Source organism: Canis lupus, chromosome 7, assembly GCF_003254725.2.
Source record: "Canis lupus dingo isolate Sandy chromosome 7, ASM325472v2, whole genome shotgun sequence".
Classification (NCBI taxonomy): Eukaryota; Metazoa; Chordata; class Mammalia; order Carnivora; family Canidae; genus Canis; species Canis lupus.
Genome location: NC_064249.1, coordinates 28,558,573 through 28,575,629, shown reverse-complemented (window position 1 = coordinate 28,575,629; position 17,057 = coordinate 28,558,573). Strand labels below are relative to the sequence as shown.

The window sequence follows — 17,057 nt, the reverse complement described above, 5'->3', positions numbered from 1 at the left end:
CTCATCTCTCCACTCTGCAAATGCTTGGAGTGCTCCAGTGCTCATCTTAGTTTTCTTCTTTTCTTGGTGATCCAAGCCAGCCTCTTCACCTTGAAGAGCATCTAAATGTTTGATGACTCCCCAATTTGTATTTCCAGCAAGGACTCTTCCCAGCCAAATGCCTACTTGATATTTCCATTTAATTGTTTTAAAAGCCTCTCAAAGGGACACCTGGGTGGCTCAGTGGGTGAGTGTCTGCCTTTGGCTCGAATGTGATCCCGCAGTCCTGGGATCAAATCCCACATTAGGGTCCCCATGGGGATCCTGCTTCCCCCTCTGCCTATGTCTTTGCCTCTCTCTTTCTGTGTCTTTCATGAATAAATAAGTAAAATCTTTAAAAATGAAATAAAAGCCTCTCAAATTTTACATGTGCCAAAATGAACTTCTGAATTCCTCTTCCCAAGCTTCTTGACACCTCAGTAAATTCTAAGTCCATTCTTCCAGTTACTTAAACCAAAGCTTTTGGTGTTAGTGAGATTCCCCTCATCTTCTGACAACTTATATCTCATATGTCATCAAATTTTGTTGGCTTTGCCATCAAAATATCCAATCACTTATTAGTCAAACCAGTCAGGCACCAGCCCGCCAGTGATGCAGTCTGCAGGGCTCAGCCTCCTGGGACACAGGGCAGGGAGGCCTGAGAATGGATAGATAGTGAGGGGGGTGTGGCAGAGGGGAAGAAGATGACCAGAACACAAGAACACACATCAGATCCTCCAATGGCTTCTCACCCCACACAGAGTAAAATCTAAAGTCCTTATGATGGCTCACAAAATCTTACATGGTCAGGCACCTGCTTCCTAATCATTTTTGTTCTCTGAGATGTCCATTCTTCTTTTGTAAGCTCAGCTATTCATTTAAATAGGTTATTATAATCCACCTATAAATTTAAAATATAGCAGTAGAATTTTCAGAATATTAATTCTCCATATTTTCAGTAGCAGAAGGTCCAGCATTCTATAAATGCCAGTTGAATAAGTGAATAAACAAACTGCAAATGTCCTTTTCTTCTTTTAAGGAAAGACTTTATCTCCCCTTTTTTTAAGTTTTATTATTTTGTTGGATATCTTTGTTATTCTACTGGTTTTTGGACATTCTTACTCTTCTTTGAAAGCTGAGATCTAGGATTTTCTTAGAAAGCTGGTTTAGGGCAGTCGGCGAGGAGAGACATCGCTAAGGGGCTTGCCTGAGGTGGGGGGATTCTAACATTTTCAGAAAATCTTTTGGAAAGAACAAGTCTACTTCAATAAATGAAGGAGAATAAAGAAAATTCAAGCCCTTCAGTAACCTCAGCAAACCTGGACCACACAAAACCATGTTAACTGGGATAAGAAAGACTTGGCTCCTATACCCTCACAGCTGGAGGGACTCGATCCAGCCACTGAGGCCCGGTGTCACCAAAAAGGGGTTCTATTCATCTTTGATGTGGGCACACGCTTGGGATTACACTATGATACCCTGGCAACTGGAATAATTTATTTTAATCGCTTCTACATGTTTCATTCCTTCAAGCAATTCTCAAGATATGTGACGGGAGCTTGTTGTCTCCTTCTGGCTGGGAAAACAGAAGAAACGCCAAAGAAATGTAAAGATATCAACAAAACACTTTGTAGTTTATTAAATGATGTACAATTTGGCCAGTTTGGAAATGATCCAAAGGAAGAAGTGATGGTTCTAGAGAGAATCCTACTCCAGACCATAAAGTTTGATTTACAGGTGGAACATCCATACCAGTTTCTCCTCAAGCAGCCAAACAACTCAAAGGCGATAAAAACAAAATTCAAAAGTTGGTTCAAATGACATGGACGTTTGTAAATGACAGTCTCTGCACGACCTTGTCACTAGTGGGAGCCAGAGATCATAGCAGTGGCAGTGATGTAACTCGCAGGACGTTTGTGCAAATTTGAAATAGGAGAATGGAACCTCCAAACCCATGTATAGGAGATGGTGGGAGCAGTTTGTGCAGGATGTCCCTGTGGACGTTCTGGAAGACATCTGCCACCCAATCCTGGATCTTTACCCACAAGGAAAACAACAGATGCCTCATCACACACCCCACCAGCTCCAGCAGCCCCCACGTCCCCAGTCTACACCGCAAGCGCCACAGGTGCCACCGCCCCAGCCAGCGCAGAAGGCCTCACAGCCGCCCGCCCACACAGCCCCCGCCGCAGCAGGGCCCGCAGCCCGACAAGCCGACCCGCACCCAGTCCTCCCGGCATCCAGTCCTCCCCGCAGCCAGTCCTCCCCGCACCCAGTCCTCCCCGCAGCCAGTCCTCCCAGCACTCAGTCCTCCCCGCACCCAGTCCTCCCCGCAGCCAGTCCTCCCTGCACCCAGTCCTCCCCGCAGCCAGTCCTCCCAGCACTCAGTCCTCCCCGCACCCAGTCCTCCCCGCAGCCAGTCCTCCCAGCACCCAGTCCTCCCCGCAGCCAGTCCTCCCAGCACCCAGTCCTCCCCACAGCCAGTCCTCCCCGCACCCAGTCCTCCCCGGAGCCAGTCCTCCCAGCACCCTGTCCTCTCGCAGCCCAGTCCTCCCCGCAGCCAGTCCTCCCAGCACCCAGTCCTCCCCACAGCCAGTCCTCCCCGCACTCAGTCCTCCCCGGAGCCAGTCCTCCCAGCACCCTGTCCTCTCGCAGCCCAGTCCTCCCCGCAGCCAGTCCTCCCAGCACCCAGTCCTCCCCGCAGCCAGTCCTCCCCGCAGCCCGTCCTCCCCGCAGCCAGTCCTCCCAGCACCCAGTCCTCCCCGCAGCCAGTCCTCCCCGCAGCCAGTCCTCCCAGCACTCAGTCCTCCCCGCACCCAGTCCTCCCCACAGCCAGTCCTCCCCGCACTCAGTCCTCCCCGGAGCCAGTCCTCCCAGCACCCTGTCCTCTCGCAGCCCAGTCCTCCCCGCAGCCAGTCCTCCCAGCACCCAGTCCTCCCCGCAGCCAGTCCTCCCCGCAGCCAGTCCTCCCCGCACCCAGTCCTCCCAGCACCCAGTCCTCCCCACAGCCAGTCCTCCCCGCAGCCCAGTCCTCCCCGCCCGCTGGTGAAGCCACCGTGGTTGTTTCTCCCAAGGAAGAGAGCAAAGCAGCAGAACCACCGCCACCTAAATCCCCCAAATTGAGAGCGCTCACCCTCCACTGCCTCCGGCCCACCCACCTGCAGACCCGAAGCCTCCCGTCTGGACCCCCTTGGGCGAGGCGGAGCCCCCGAGCTCTGTGGATGCCAGTGAGCTCCCCAAAGTCCAGATTCCTCCTCCGGCCCACCTGCCCCCGGGCACCTGCCGCCCCCACCGCCCTCCAGCTGCGTGACCGCGACGTCTACCACCAGCTCCTACATGTCAGGAGGGGGCCACCAGAGCCTGCAGTCCATGGTGAAGACCGAGGGCCCCTCGAATGGCACCCGGCCCCCAGCCTAGGGCCCGCCAGCGCACCTGCCCTGCCACCCACACGTCTACCCCCCCAACCCGCCCCCTCCCCTAGTGCCCCCTCCACCAGCCTCCTTCCCCCCTCCTGCCATGCCCCCCACTCCCCCTCCCTACAACCCCAACATCCCCCCACCCCCACGCCTGCCCCCCACCCACGCAGTGCCCCTCCCCCTCCCCCAGACCTGGGCCTGCCACCCGCCAGCTACCCCCCTCCGGCTGTCCGCAACCCCCCCCCCCCCGGGAGGACCGCCTGTGCCGCCACCCATCCCCAACCCGGCATGCCTCCAGTTGGGGGGCTGGGGCGGGCAGCCTGGGTGAGATAACGCGATGCCTTTTCTTTCCCTTGATTTTTAAAGCAAAATTTTTCCAATCAACTCGAAGAGTAGTTTAAGGGGGTAAGCAGCAGGGTACCTTCTAGAATACCAGCCAGTTGCAGTGTGGGAAGACACAGACCCGACCCTGAGATGAAATCGGGAGATCGTCCTCCGCGTCGGGAGAACCGGGCCTCCGCCCTAGTGAAAATGTTAACCAGCCGTATTGGCTCAAGAAATAGCTTCAGTAAGGAGTGAATTTCCTTCTAGAGATCAGTGCCTATTTTTCCTGGAAATGCCATTTCAAATAGTCCAGTTCCATCTGAAGTCAAGCTGTTGTCCTCACTTTCATTCTGTGATGTTCTCTCCCGACACCCAGTAGGTCAGACAAACCACTTTTTTTATTTAGAGATTTTTACATCCTTTGTATTAAACTTATTTTGAAGGGGGGCGGGGAAAGCAAGCTGGTTTAGGTCGTCTGGCACCCAGCCAAAACTACCTCCAGACTCCAGACTTGTACCATGGCTACATGATACACCGAAATTTCAGGCCCTTGTCGAAGGAAAGCGAGACCTCAGGTCCAACCAAATTTGGGATTTTGGGGGGTGTGGGGGCGTAGAGGAGTTATTTAGTGACATCTAAATAGATATACACATAATTTGTTCACTTTTCTATACATTTTATATCAAGTTAGATTTTAGAGGACTCAGATCACATCAGCTTAGCTCCTCACTAAGTTCCTCTCACTGAGTTCATCAGTGACGTTTTTTGGCTTTTATCAAAGCATTTTTGTATGCATGTTTTTGAGTCATATGGATGGATTTTGTATTTATTAAAAACATTTTTCTTGAGCATTCAGTGAAAATCTTGGCTTAAAGTTAGTACACATTCATCTATACCATGGAATATGATTCAGCCATGAAAAGGAGTGAAGTATTGATACATGGTATAGCGTGGATGTACTTTGAATGCATTACACTTGGTTAAAGAAGTCAGACACAAAAGGCCAGATATTGTGCAACCTCATTTTATGAAATATCTAGAATAGACAAATCCATAGAAATAGAAAGCAAACTGGTGGTTGGCAGGGGCTAGGAAGAGAGAGGAATGGGAACTGACTTCATGGGTATAGGGTTTTCTTTTGTTGAGAATATGTTTAACTAGATAAAGGTGGTGATTGCACAGCACTACGAAATGTACCACTCTGAATCACACACTTTACAATGGTTGCTTTTATGTTATATGAACTTCAATAATAATAATTTTAAAAATAGTGCACATTCAATCTAAAGAGAAGATTTTGGGTAAGCAAGGTCATAGGACATGTTAGCAGCCACTTGAATGGTGGTCAGGAGAAGAGTGGTTTTTCGGGTATTCTGTGGTCCCCAAAGGGCAGAACTAGAATGATTAGGTGAGCATTATAAACCATCACAAAACCCTGGAGAGACTGAAGCCAATTCTGGAGGACTATTTGCCCACCGTGAGATGGTTGAATGAAGGGTCATGGAGTACCATTGACAGAAGAAGCCTTAGGTCCATAAAAAGGACCACTGGCCTTCCCTTGTGCCTATCCCCCATCACAGATGACTGCAAGGCTTACTTGTCCGTTGCTGCCAACCAAGGCTGTGTTCACTGCAGTTTCCAACATGAGTTTATCATGGGTAGAAGGAATGCATAGTCTTACCCAACAACCAGTAACCCCACAGCCTGGATGCCCAGTTCTCCAACAGCATCCTCCTTCACTCAGCTTAAACTACCTTAGTAGTTTGGTTGGACATAGTTGGACATAGCCTCAACTTTGACATCACCCAAAACTATATCAGCTCTAAAATCACATACTCCAGCATCTCACTCTTTAATTACTGCTGCCTATTCTTGTAGATCTAGTGTTCAAGTATCTCACTGGAACACTTGTCAATCGTACCTCATTGAACATCCAGGCCATTAACTAGTTCCTTTATTCCTTCTTTTTTTCTGTTCTGTTCTGTACTGTTGCCAAACATATCTTGTCTCCATAATTGGATTTTAAAACTTGCCTTCTGAGACAATTCATTCCATTTGAGAAAAAAGGTCCTGCTCCTTATCGTGAGCCCATCTGCATTTGTTTGTTCACTTATTCATTCATACATTCAAAAAATATTTGTTAAGTATCTACAGCATATTGGGAATATGCTACATTCTAGAAACACAGCAATGAACAAGGTCATTTGTTCCTACCCTTACGGAACTTAGAATCTAGTAGAAAAGACAGACATTAAGCAATTACACAAATAATTAGTTAATTAGAATTAAAGGAAGAAAGAAAAGTATGTGCTGTAAGAGCATTAAAGAGATGACCTAGTCTAAGCAGTCACTTGTCATGAAGGGACATTTGAGCAGAGAACCTGAAACCGGAGTAGGAGTCAAACAGGCAAAAAGTGGGGATCTCCTAGATGGGGAGGGTAGATAACTCCAGGTGAAAGAAGCCAACGTGTTCAAAAGCACCAAGTGGGCAGACACAGCTCTCCGTTGTGGATAGAGTGTAACGCCTAAAGGGGGATGGTGTGAAATGAGGAGTGTAGATAGGCAAGACTAGATTTTGTGTGACTTGTGGCCTGTGGCAATGACTTGGAACCACACAGTCCCTCCCAACAGCAAACTGAGACCCTGGAGACAAATGAGTTTTAGGGATTTTATCATGCAATCCAGGGATGGTGGTTAGGGTCTGTTCTGAGGCTGTCAGTGTGAATGGAATACAGCTGGTTAAGGATTATTAAAAGAGCTATTAATAGGAAGGATTTGGCACCATTGGGACATTACGAAGAAAAATAAAATCCCCTTTATTATATCCACAGCTCTGTTGTGGTGTTGGTTGCACCATCTTAAGAATATACCCCCCCAAAAAAGAATATACGCAAACTACTGGACTGTACACTTAAAAGGGTGAGTTTTATGGTATGTGAATTTTATCCAAATAAAATAGAACTTTTAAGAAAGGACCTACACCCAGATCTAAATACAAACATTTTTATTATCAAACTTTGTACTGCCATGTCAAATACAAAATAGGTATGGCATAAGCCTAAATAAATACATACTTTAAAAGCTATAAAATATTTTAAAATCATAATTTAAAATACTTTATCAAACCCAAACACAGACCACACTTACATTCCAGACAATATTTCCATTGCAGTATATACAAATATTCATATTTACAATATTTGAGCAATTTCAGAGAAAATGATACATAGGTATTCCATAGGTACCTATTCCATAGGTAGCTTTATTTCCCAGAGTTCTTTTGCCCTGTCAAAATCTCTGACGTTCTGACCCTTAGCCTCTTCTGTTTACTTTTGGCTTTGCCTTTGCCAACATGCAGCCAGCACTTAATCTGAAACTTTTATTTTTCAATACATGCTAAATTAGTGAAAGTGTGGGACAGTTTTGATTCTCACATCATTTGCAAGATGGAGCAAGAAGTTCTGGTGATGGACGGGCCAAGAATTTCTCACTGTCAATGATCAGTTGAATCTTGGAGATTCCTTAGGAATTTTAAACTCCTTTATACATAAATATAAACACTCATACAGACTTTCCTTTCTTCATGAACATCCTAATAAACAAAATAACTCAATTAGGGAATAAATATTAAAAGTCTTCACTTTTTAAAAAAATCCACTGGGCAAATCTTTTACACAGTGAGTTCCTACCATGAATTTAAAATTTTATGTAATATTCAAGAATTATATATTGACACATTGCACCTGACAAGCATCTTTGTAAGAATGCAAAGTACATCCATATTTCTATATGTTTTTTTCAACAAAGATATTCATAAAAGTGTACCTTAACTGGTTTGCATTTATGTTTACATAATACATAAATGGCCTCACGGAAGTTTTTCATCATGGAAAACCACATACCTCTGAAAAAATAGCTGACAGTGTACAAATATATGCCATGCAGGTTCTACTTTCCTGATACTACTCATATTTTTATTTTTTTTAAAGTAGGCTCCACATCCAGCATGGAGCCCAATGAAGAGCTTGAACTCATGACCCTGAGACTAAGACCTGAGCTGAGGTCAAGAGTCAGATACTTAACTGACTGAGCCACCCAGGTGCCCCACTATTCATGTTTTTAAAAGCAACTATAGTAAAAACATTCACAACTTTACACTGATTCACGTAATACTGGGGACAGCATTTGCCCCTTTTAAAAATGAATTTACTACAGATATAACATTAGAGTCCCTTCATAAACAAAGATCCCTGATAAGTAACTTTTACCCTATCATAGCTCTAACATGCATATATTTTAAAGTCTCTAAACACTTACACTGAATTAAGAATTAGGGAAAATTGTACTTTAGCCAATGCAAATAAAAGAACACTTTAAAATCTCTAAGAACACTTTAAAATGCACTGAATCCCACAGGGGTAAAAGGGATTAGGACTGTGTTTAGCAATCCTTGCACAAAGTATTAAGCAGGATTTCCCCATGTACTCGCCTGTGGGCATTTAAAATATTTTTTTTGCATGTTGGTGATAGAATATCTTTGACCAAGTTGTTTCCCCTAAACTCCTTGGCAATTATTCATCCCAGTGACAGCAACCGTGTAATCAGTAGTTGAGACACAGTGAGGAGCAAAAGAAAGAAATAATATCACAAAATACTGTTTCTCTGCTGAGATCTCACAGTGAGCAGGGAAGAGAGTTAGAACAGGGATTCGGAGATTCCAGAGCCTGAGTCTCTTCACTTTTGCCTGGAAGAGAACATGTTTTCCCTCCATCAGCCAACATTTTCCAGATGCCGAGAAGAGGAAAGAGAAAGCTGAGTCTTGCTGGTGGCAGGCTGGCCTCACCCACTGGAGTTTGGAACGTTGAACTCCTCATGGGGGCCATGCTCTCAGCTGTAAAGGTGGCAGGTTGTGGGAGGTGAGAAGTGCCAGGAACCAGAGGAGTGCTCTCTGTCTCTACCATCATCAGAGTATTGTTCTAGTTCCCTGGAGGTACCGGTGTTCCTGCAAAGGAAGGGTGCATGCCATCAGGACACTTAATATTCTGCATCAATAGCAACAACAAAATTCACCTTCTAGCACAAACCACTGTGTTCACTGTCACTGGGGAGTCCAAATTTGAACAACAAAATCCTATTCTGTTAGGGCAACTAATCTATTCTGTATGATACTATAACAATGGATACATGGCATTATACACTTGTCAAAACCTGTGGAATATACAAAACCAAGAAGAATTCTAACTAAACTGTGGACTTTAGTTAATAATAATGTATCAATATTGGCCCATCAATTGTAACAAAATGCCACACTAGCTTGAGTTGTTAATAACAGAAGAAATTGGAGCAGCAGGGGGGTATGTTGGAATTCTAGTTTTTGCTCTCTTTTTCTGTAAATCTAAAACTGCCTAAAAATATAAAGTCTATTAGTTCACAAAATCTATTCAGGGAGGACTTGATTCTTCCAAACTCCCACAAAGCTGAGCAGAGTGGCCAAAAACACAGTTCTAGATCTAGACTACCTCGGTTTGAATTCTGGCTCACTAGCTTTGAAATTTCAGGCAAGTTATGTAAAATGTCTGTGCCTCATATTCTTCATCTATATGATAAGAAATAAAGCAACAGTCCCTATCTCACACAATTCCTACCTTAGGGCAGTACGTAGAAAATAGTAAATATCACATAAGTGTTAGCTATCATTATTCTTATTAACTTTCACAAGGGAAATCACTATGTAAAGGCCAGATCCGTGCTGCTTTCCCCTCCTTCTACAAAGAAATGAAACAGCTTTCCATAAAACACTGTGAAGATGGTAATACTCTGCCTCAGAAAATAGGCAGGTTTGGAGAATTCAAGGAGCAACAGAACACGAAGGACAGATACGTTCTCTCAAAATCGTATGTGATTTCAAATCTTACCTCATTCCTTTGGACTTAAAATAACTACAAAGGCATGTGATAGGATCCGTCTGATTGAAGGCTCTGGCAACTGCTGTGGAATACATGAGAACACTAAGTCAAACACTGTTTTCCAACACAAACAGATAAAAAAATGTACAGAATAGTCAATGGCATGCTTCAGACAAGGATACAACTCACCTGGCAGGAACAAATTTCTTTGCTGCAAGAAAAAGAAAACCATTAATTTGGACTAAAAGACTTTTAAGAACATATCAAATTCAGAAACAATATGGCTCTATTCACCAGGGAACACCATTCCTTTGGGGACCCTGTAATAATCAGAGCGCAAACACATCTTGGTGACATGCAAAGCACACGCTCATCCTAAGGGCTCAGCGGATAGCTGTAGCCTCAGCTTGTCAAGTTCATCTGCCAGTTTTTCATGAGAAGTCCCAAATCTAGATTTTATGTGCGATTTCCCATTTTATAAATGTCAGAATTTAACTCGAAAAATAATAAATATTCTGTAAGCCAAACAACTCATAAGTGTGGCTAGATATGTTTGCATAAGTCCCCAGGAGATACCCCACATTTAAGCCTGTATTCCAAATAAATATTTTGGAAATGTTTAGCCATTTCCTGGGAGCACTAACTACATAAGTCTGACTGCACAGCTCCCAGGGGAACCACAGAATTCCGGTGAACAGCATCCCTTAGAGTTGTCCACTGTTAACTTTTATTTTTCCTAAAACTCTTCCCACTTTGAGTTGTACTATACACCCTTTCTCTAAGACCATGGCTCAATTAATGGCAGTTTATTAGTGTTTATCTAGCAACTCGAGTCTAATTACTATTTAAATGTGCAAGAGAAAACAGGATTCATCAGTGAGGGGGGAAAAGACATTTTTCAAAAACATTTTGGGTGGGATACACTCACAAGCTCCCTTACCTCTCTTCCGCAGGCGTTTCAGGAGCCAGAGGAGAAATGAGGCTACTGTCAGGAGGGAGGTCCCCCCAGCAGTGAGTCCAACTGCCAAGGGAATGCTGGACTCCGTGGGAGCTAGGCAAACAGTGGAGGAAGAACTGTCATGAGAAGGAACTGAATTTAAAGTCTTTCTGTTTTGGCCATTTGCCCTTTCCTTTGCACATTGATTAGCCATCAACTTCAATACATAAGGAGGAGGCATGGTAGGTACTAAAGGCCTCTGAGGTCAGCCCAAACCACCCGTGCCAGACGATATCCCGCCACTGCCATGAGAGCTCTTATCTGCCAGAACCCACTGCTCCTCGGTCAATACTGCATGGGTGCTCTCTCCCTTACTTGGTTTCCCTTCTTTGACCGGTATCTCCCCTTTTTCCACTTGTCAGAATGTTACCCATTCTGTTACCCGTACCCCTTGTCACTTGCCACCTCTTCTGTTTCCTCTGTATCACCACAAAATTAAATATTCTCCAGCTTATTAACCTTGGGAACCTTTCTGATTTAATGAATGGTTCATTGCTTTCCCCTTCTTCTTTCCAGTCCCCCAGACAACCAGTGCCAATCAGGGCTTCACCTTCACAGGTAGGCAGCATCCCAGACCAGTGTCCCGTGGCGTCACACATCAGAGCTGCAGAGCCATTGAGTGTCCATCCTTCAGGACATGCAAACGCACATACAGCACCAAACACAGGCTCCCCACTGCAGCTTATGTTCATCTTTCCGGAAACTGCCAGACTTGAACATTGCACCACTGCAAATGATGAGCACATAGGTAGATGTTAACAAAAATCTCCTGGGAAAATGGCTAAAACTGACTGAAAAGTCATCAGTAAACATAACATATAAGCACTTAGTTTTCAGCATGTAGGGAATTAGGATCAAGCCCCGTGGGGCAATACTGCTTCAGATACATACAAAGTATTTGACCTAACTCCTTAAAGTCTAAACTCAGTCCTACCTTGGCAAGAGGGGACCTCCTGTGACCACCGTCCCTGAGATGTGCACTCAAGCTGAGCTGACCCATGTAATTCAAAGCCTTCCTCACAGCTGAAGGCACAGGAGGACTTGTAGGTGAACTCTCCAGTAGAGGAATGGGCACACCTCACCAAGCCGTCCTGGGGCTGCTGGACAGCATCACATTTCACAGCTGGAAGACATGAGTGAGCACATTAAAAGTCTGTATCAGGCAGCAGCAGGTGTCTCACATAATCAAATCCTGAGCTCTTCAATAGTTTTTATCTTAATATTAAAGCAAAAACTTTACCTTCACATGTGGGCTCTTCACTGTCCCATTTGCCTGTGAGGCCACACTGGAGTGTTTTGGATCCCTTCAACACAAATCCCTTCTCACAGAAGAACTCACAGCTGGACCCACTTTGGAAACTTCCAGAAGCACCAGGAAGACAGCTCATGTAGCCTCTCTCTGGGCTGGACAAGGCCTTGCACTGAGAAGCTGAGACATCAAAATGATGGTCAGAAAAGATTGCAGTGGAACTGGCGAGTCCTTGGAATTTGATGAATGAATCCATTCATTTTGGACAAAGCAATGCTCAGAGATACCAAGGCTCTTCATTAATCCCTGGACAACCGGGAAGATGACTGTTTTCTTTGAATGCCAGCCCCTTCATTGATAATGGCCCTCGGTAAAGGACAGCCTTTAAGAGAACCAGTGGATCCTGAGCACTGTTCTGACATTTGAAAGAAGTTACAGTCAAGAGAAAGATTTTACATAGTCAGAGACCAACTTATGGGTCCTGGATGCTAATGGATGATGCCAAAATATAAGGAAGGTAAGGAGGCAGCACATAAAATGTGTCTGCTTTGCAGTTTGGCTTTGGTCTTGTGGCTTCTTACCACTAGAAATGATTGTGTACAATATCTGGCTGTAAGAATACCAGTTTGTGATAGCTTGCTTTCAACATCACTGCTCTTGCTTTAAAATGAATTAAGTTTTAGCACTTAGGCATGTATTAAGGGTGTCTTTATGTATGACACCACACTTGGTGCATTCTCATCACTGCTAATTATGAGCAGTTTCAGAAGAAAAGTATTAAGAGTTTTAAAATCAAGTCATGTTCTCACAATCCCACTTTAAATCTTCTCATGTGATTTCCCCTTAGATTAAGCTCTCTGCCCACTCCATAGCAATGTCTACAAAGCTCTATTTGCTCGGCACAGTCAAGAAACCTGCAAAGCATGCACTCTCAGTATATACAATCCTTTCCCCAGGTAAGCTTTGGTTCTTTTGTATGAAACTCAAAATAGAAGATGAATGTTGCCCATCACATCTGATTACTCTAGTCAAAGTAGGCATCTAGTTTCATTTTAACTGCCCATGTTTGAAGATCGCTGCCCTTTCAGGAAGGGGATGTGTAAAGGAGGAGCTCTTGGGCTTACCTTTACAAACTGGGACTTGCTGACTCCATTGTCCTTGTGCAGTACATTCAATTTGGGCTGGCCCTTGCATCAGGAAGCCTTCGTTGCAGGTGAAATTGCAGGAGGATCTGACGGTGAACTCACCAGCAGGGGAATGGCTACAGCTCACAGACCCATTCTGAGGATGGCCGATGGCACCACATGTCACAGCTGTAACATAGGTAATCATGGACATTAGCAAGTCTGACCATTTAAAGTACAAGTTGAGAAAAAAATGTTTACAGTAAATCTTGCTATGGAGCCATTCTACCTTTACATGTTGGCTTCCTGTTGTCCCAGTTCCCGGATGAGGTACACTGGAGGCGCTTGGGTCCCATTAGTTCAAATCCTTCTTCACACTCAAAGGTACATGTCATGTTCCATGGGAAGTTTCCAGAGCTTTGGAGACAGTCCATGACTCCATTGGCAGGATTTGTCAAAGCACTGCACTCAACCACTGAGGATTGAGAAAGCATCATGAATTTTACAGAAGAATGATACGTTCACTTCCTATTGAGTTGAAGTTTATAACAGGGCAAGGAAGCAGCCTTCGAACAGCAGATCCCAAAGTCCTAGGTTAATTCTTGGAAGCATGCACAGACACAATAAAGCTTTTATGCTTTTTCCTAATACCTTCATCTTCCCTGATTGATTTATACTTTGACTATGCTGAGTGGTCTCTGGCCTGTGTTAACATACCTCATCATGTCTCTGATCTATTTTAAGGCAAAAACAAAGAAAAATAAACAGATTCTAGATCAGGATTTATGACTAATGGTGACAGCAAGAATACTGACATACACAACACATTCATTTATGTCAGCCCAGCAGGACCTGGAGACAAAAAGTTTCCATCTCCAGCTTAGAAAGATAAGCCTGAGGAAACAAACAAACAAACAAACAAAAAAAAACGCTGTCAGGACTGCTTGACTACCATGGTCTTCAATTTATGTACTGCATTGAGAGAGGCTGGGCAGGGGGAGAGAAGTCATGAAGATTTCTCAAAGTGTGGTGCCACTGCTAAAGGCATTCCCTTACACACCACCAGAGCCTCAGAAGCACCCATCTCAAACATGGAATAAAAAACTCTCTCAACCCAAGCAGGTGCCCTATTGGCCACACAAGCTGGCTGGGAGAAGAAGTCTTATTAAAAACAATAACAAAAAGAACTTTCCCTGGAGTTTTGAAAATGTTGTAAGTTGGATCAAAAACCAAGGCAACAGGGATGAGTTAGAGAATGCTGTGTGTGCATTTGGAGAGAGGTTTACCATTGCAGGCTGGAGGAGAAGCACTCCATTCCCCTGTGGAAGTGCACTGTGTGGCTTCCGTGCTGCTTGGGAGGTAACCCTTGTCACAGCTGACAAAGCAGGAAGAATTGTAGCTGAAGGTCCCCAGAGGGTGAGTGCAAACCAGGCTTCCGTGCTCAGGGGCCTCCTGGGCTTGACAGGTCACAACTGAAAGGAGAAACCACGTCAGATCTGCTCTCTATCACCCAGCATAAAATAAGAAAGTCCTGGAAACTGTAACTACAATTTATCAAATGCCTCCTATGTGCCAGGCACTATGCATTCATTCACATAGACCTAACTATTGGGGTTCATACTATTATTACCACCCTCATTTTACAGTGAGACAGCTGGCACTCAGGGAGTTTAACTACCCAGTCCAGGTGCTGTAAGTAATAGTGGTTTTGAAGCCAAGGCATGATGGCCTTGGCTCTTACGCACCACATGACACTACATGTCCCAGGGAAGGGAAGACATGCACACCTGATACCAAAGTCATCTAGGACACAGGATAGTGCTACCAACTCAAGTGAAGGAATGGGTGAAACGAGGACTTACCTTGCTCACACCTGAGACCTCTGAAGCCAGGGTGGCACTTGCATGTGTAGTTGTTGACAGTCTCCACACACTCACCATGGCCGCTGCAGGATGTAGGGGTACAGGCAGCTGCAGAAAACACAATCCATGATGTGGAGGATCATCATTGTGCTTGTTATGCTTTCCCTTGGACTTAGGATCAGCAGTGTGTGACAGAGGTGTCACCAATTATAGGGACTGCCAGGGATTTTAACTGAAGTGCTTCACATAACGCCAGGGCTCAGCTATCTTAAACCTTGAGGTTAATGTAGAGATATTAGGGGTATAGCTGTCACTGGCATCAAGAATAGAAAATTCCCTTTATCATAAATTTGAAAGATAGTTCTCCTTCTACACATAAATGAGTAAAGTGTGTTGTATGTGTATACACTATACACATACATATACAATATATATAATACTATATATGTATTGACATACATATATGCATATGTGTACACATATGCTTTCTTGCCTATATGCTTTCCTACATTCACACAAAGAAGCAAAAAGATATAATGTACCAAATAGAATGCTTTAAAATTGTATTTTTTAGAACAGAAAATTACCATAGTAGAGACCAGATTTTTCATGCTGTCAACAACTTGTCAAGATGCCCACAGCCTGAACCTCTCTCCCACAGCAGCCCATACCTGTGTAACATAAGGCAAGCTTCTTTTTGTCACATCTCTCGTCATTCCACTTCCCCGAGTCCTTGTCCCTCTTGATGTAGATCTCCACACAGTCTTCATCATTTTGCTTATTGTTTGGTTCACCAGGAGCCCAGTTCTTGGCTTCTTCGGTCAGTAGCTTCTGGGTCCCTATCCAGGTCCACTTCTTGTTGACCTTCCTGATTCCAATCCAGTAGTAAGTTGGTGTATAGCTGAACATGGAGTTCAGGTATTTAATCTCTTCCTGGTTTTGAATCGCGACAAGATGTGTGTACCTTTGCTGACAGTAAGTACTAGCCTCGTCAAAAGTCATGGCTTCTGTGGAGGCATTGTATGACCAGGCTCCACCCTCTTTAAATAGGAGAAGCACTAAAGGGGAAAGGATGAAAGGCATGGGAAGGTTAGCACTGCTATGGTTTGACTGTATTAACTGGGCTTTTTACAATCTTATTGTCATCATACAGTGTCCTTTGGAATGTCTCAAATTTTTTTCACCTTTTCCAAAGTAAGAAGGGGTACAGATGAGAAACTACCATAAACTACACCTATCTTTAGTGGTTGAGCCTCCCTGCGCTCATCCACCATAATCTATCAGTATGTCCACTACGGTAGAATAATAATCAGAGTAACTAAGCTTTTTGAGCACTTAATACACACCATTAAGCACCATCTGATGCCCTTTCTGTGATGCTGGCTTCTCACAATGCCTCTGGGAAATAGGCTATCTATGATCAACACTTTATACATTAGGAAGCTGAGACACAAAGAGGTCAATTGCCCCTGGCCCAGGCTGGAACACGTTGTGTAGAGAGGCCAGAGATGCTGCTAAACATCCTACAATGCACCAGCTCCCTGTGAGGAGCAGATATTCTGTCTGAAATACCAGTAGTGTCAAGGATGAGAAACTCTGGTCTAACAAATGACACTGACTTACCAAGAATAAGAGCAGGGAGAAGCTGTGAAGTGATCATGACTTCTAGAGTTCTTTTCATCAAAAAATTAGTCTTGAAATGACTTTCTGTGGAGAGAGGGAGTACAAAATTCATTATAGAAAGAAATTTTAGGTAGCCGGTTACTGAGATCATTCTACAATGATGTTTTTAGCAGTATCATGAGATTTTAGGTAAAGGATAACAGTGCCATCATCTTTGTTTCAAAGAAGTTGACTGGATTGCACACATACAAAATTAAAATTTTCATCATGTAGATGAAAGAGAAAAGCCAGAGTTTAATGAGTCTGAATATAACAAGAACCTGAACAAGTCTTTTTGTCAAAAGGCTTTCTGCATCTCTATTCATATGGATAATCTTGTTTCATGGCCACCCCCATAAAGACACTTTGCACTTACTATTCTGTGAAGCGGTGGTTTTGATGCCGATTTGATTCTTGATTGTGTCACTGCTGCTTCTGTCTCGTACCAGTTCACAGGTCTGATGTGAAGTCAGCCAAGAACAGCAGAGCACTGCTCCTG

The 17,057-nt window shown here is 44.2% G+C and overlaps 1 protein-coding gene and 1 pseudogene across 1 annotated transcript; one reads left to right on the top strand and one right to left on the bottom strand.

The window, feature by feature from the left end:
- The first annotated feature begins 1,222 nt into the window (after nucleotides 1-1,222).
- Nucleotides 1,223-3,767, top strand: LOC112648246 (cyclin-K-like; annotated as a pseudogene).
- Nucleotides 3,768-6,745: 2,978 nt separating this feature from the next.
- SELE (selectin E) lies at nucleotides 6,746-17,057 on the bottom strand. Its single transcript, XM_025430420.3, has 14 exons — nucleotides 16,935-17,057; nucleotides 16,520-16,603; nucleotides 15,568-15,954; nucleotides 14,897-15,004; nucleotides 14,321-14,506; nucleotides 13,324-13,509; nucleotides 13,035-13,223; nucleotides 11,902-12,090; nucleotides 11,596-11,784; nucleotides 11,212-11,388; nucleotides 10,605-10,715; nucleotides 9,854-9,875; nucleotides 9,674-9,746; nucleotides 6,746-8,760 (listed from the first exon to the last, which is right to left on the bottom strand). The coding sequence occupies exons 2-13, from the start codon at nucleotides 16,575-16,577 to the stop codon at nucleotides 9,698-9,700; spliced, it is 1,851 nt and encodes a 616-aa protein (XP_025286205.1). The 5' UTR covers nucleotides 16,578-16,603; nucleotides 16,935-17,057; the 3' UTR covers nucleotides 6,746-8,760; nucleotides 9,674-9,697.

What these genes read in the sequence shown, in the direction of transcription:
- SELE (XM_025430420.3), bottom strand. Translation starts at nt 16,577, where the DNA reads ATGAAAAGAACTCTAGAAGTCATGATCACTTCACAGCTTCTCCCTGCT. An exon ending in CAGGAAGCCAACATGTAAAG is followed by an intron (nt 13,224 to 13,323) that starts GTAGAATGGCTC and finishes CCTATGTTACAG; the next exon opens with CTGTGACATGTGGTGCCATC. An exon ending in GGAGGTCCCCTCTTGCCAAG is followed by an intron (nt 11,389 to 11,595) that starts GTAGGACTGAGT and finishes CATCATTTGCAG; the next exon opens with TGGTGCAATGTTCAAGTCTG.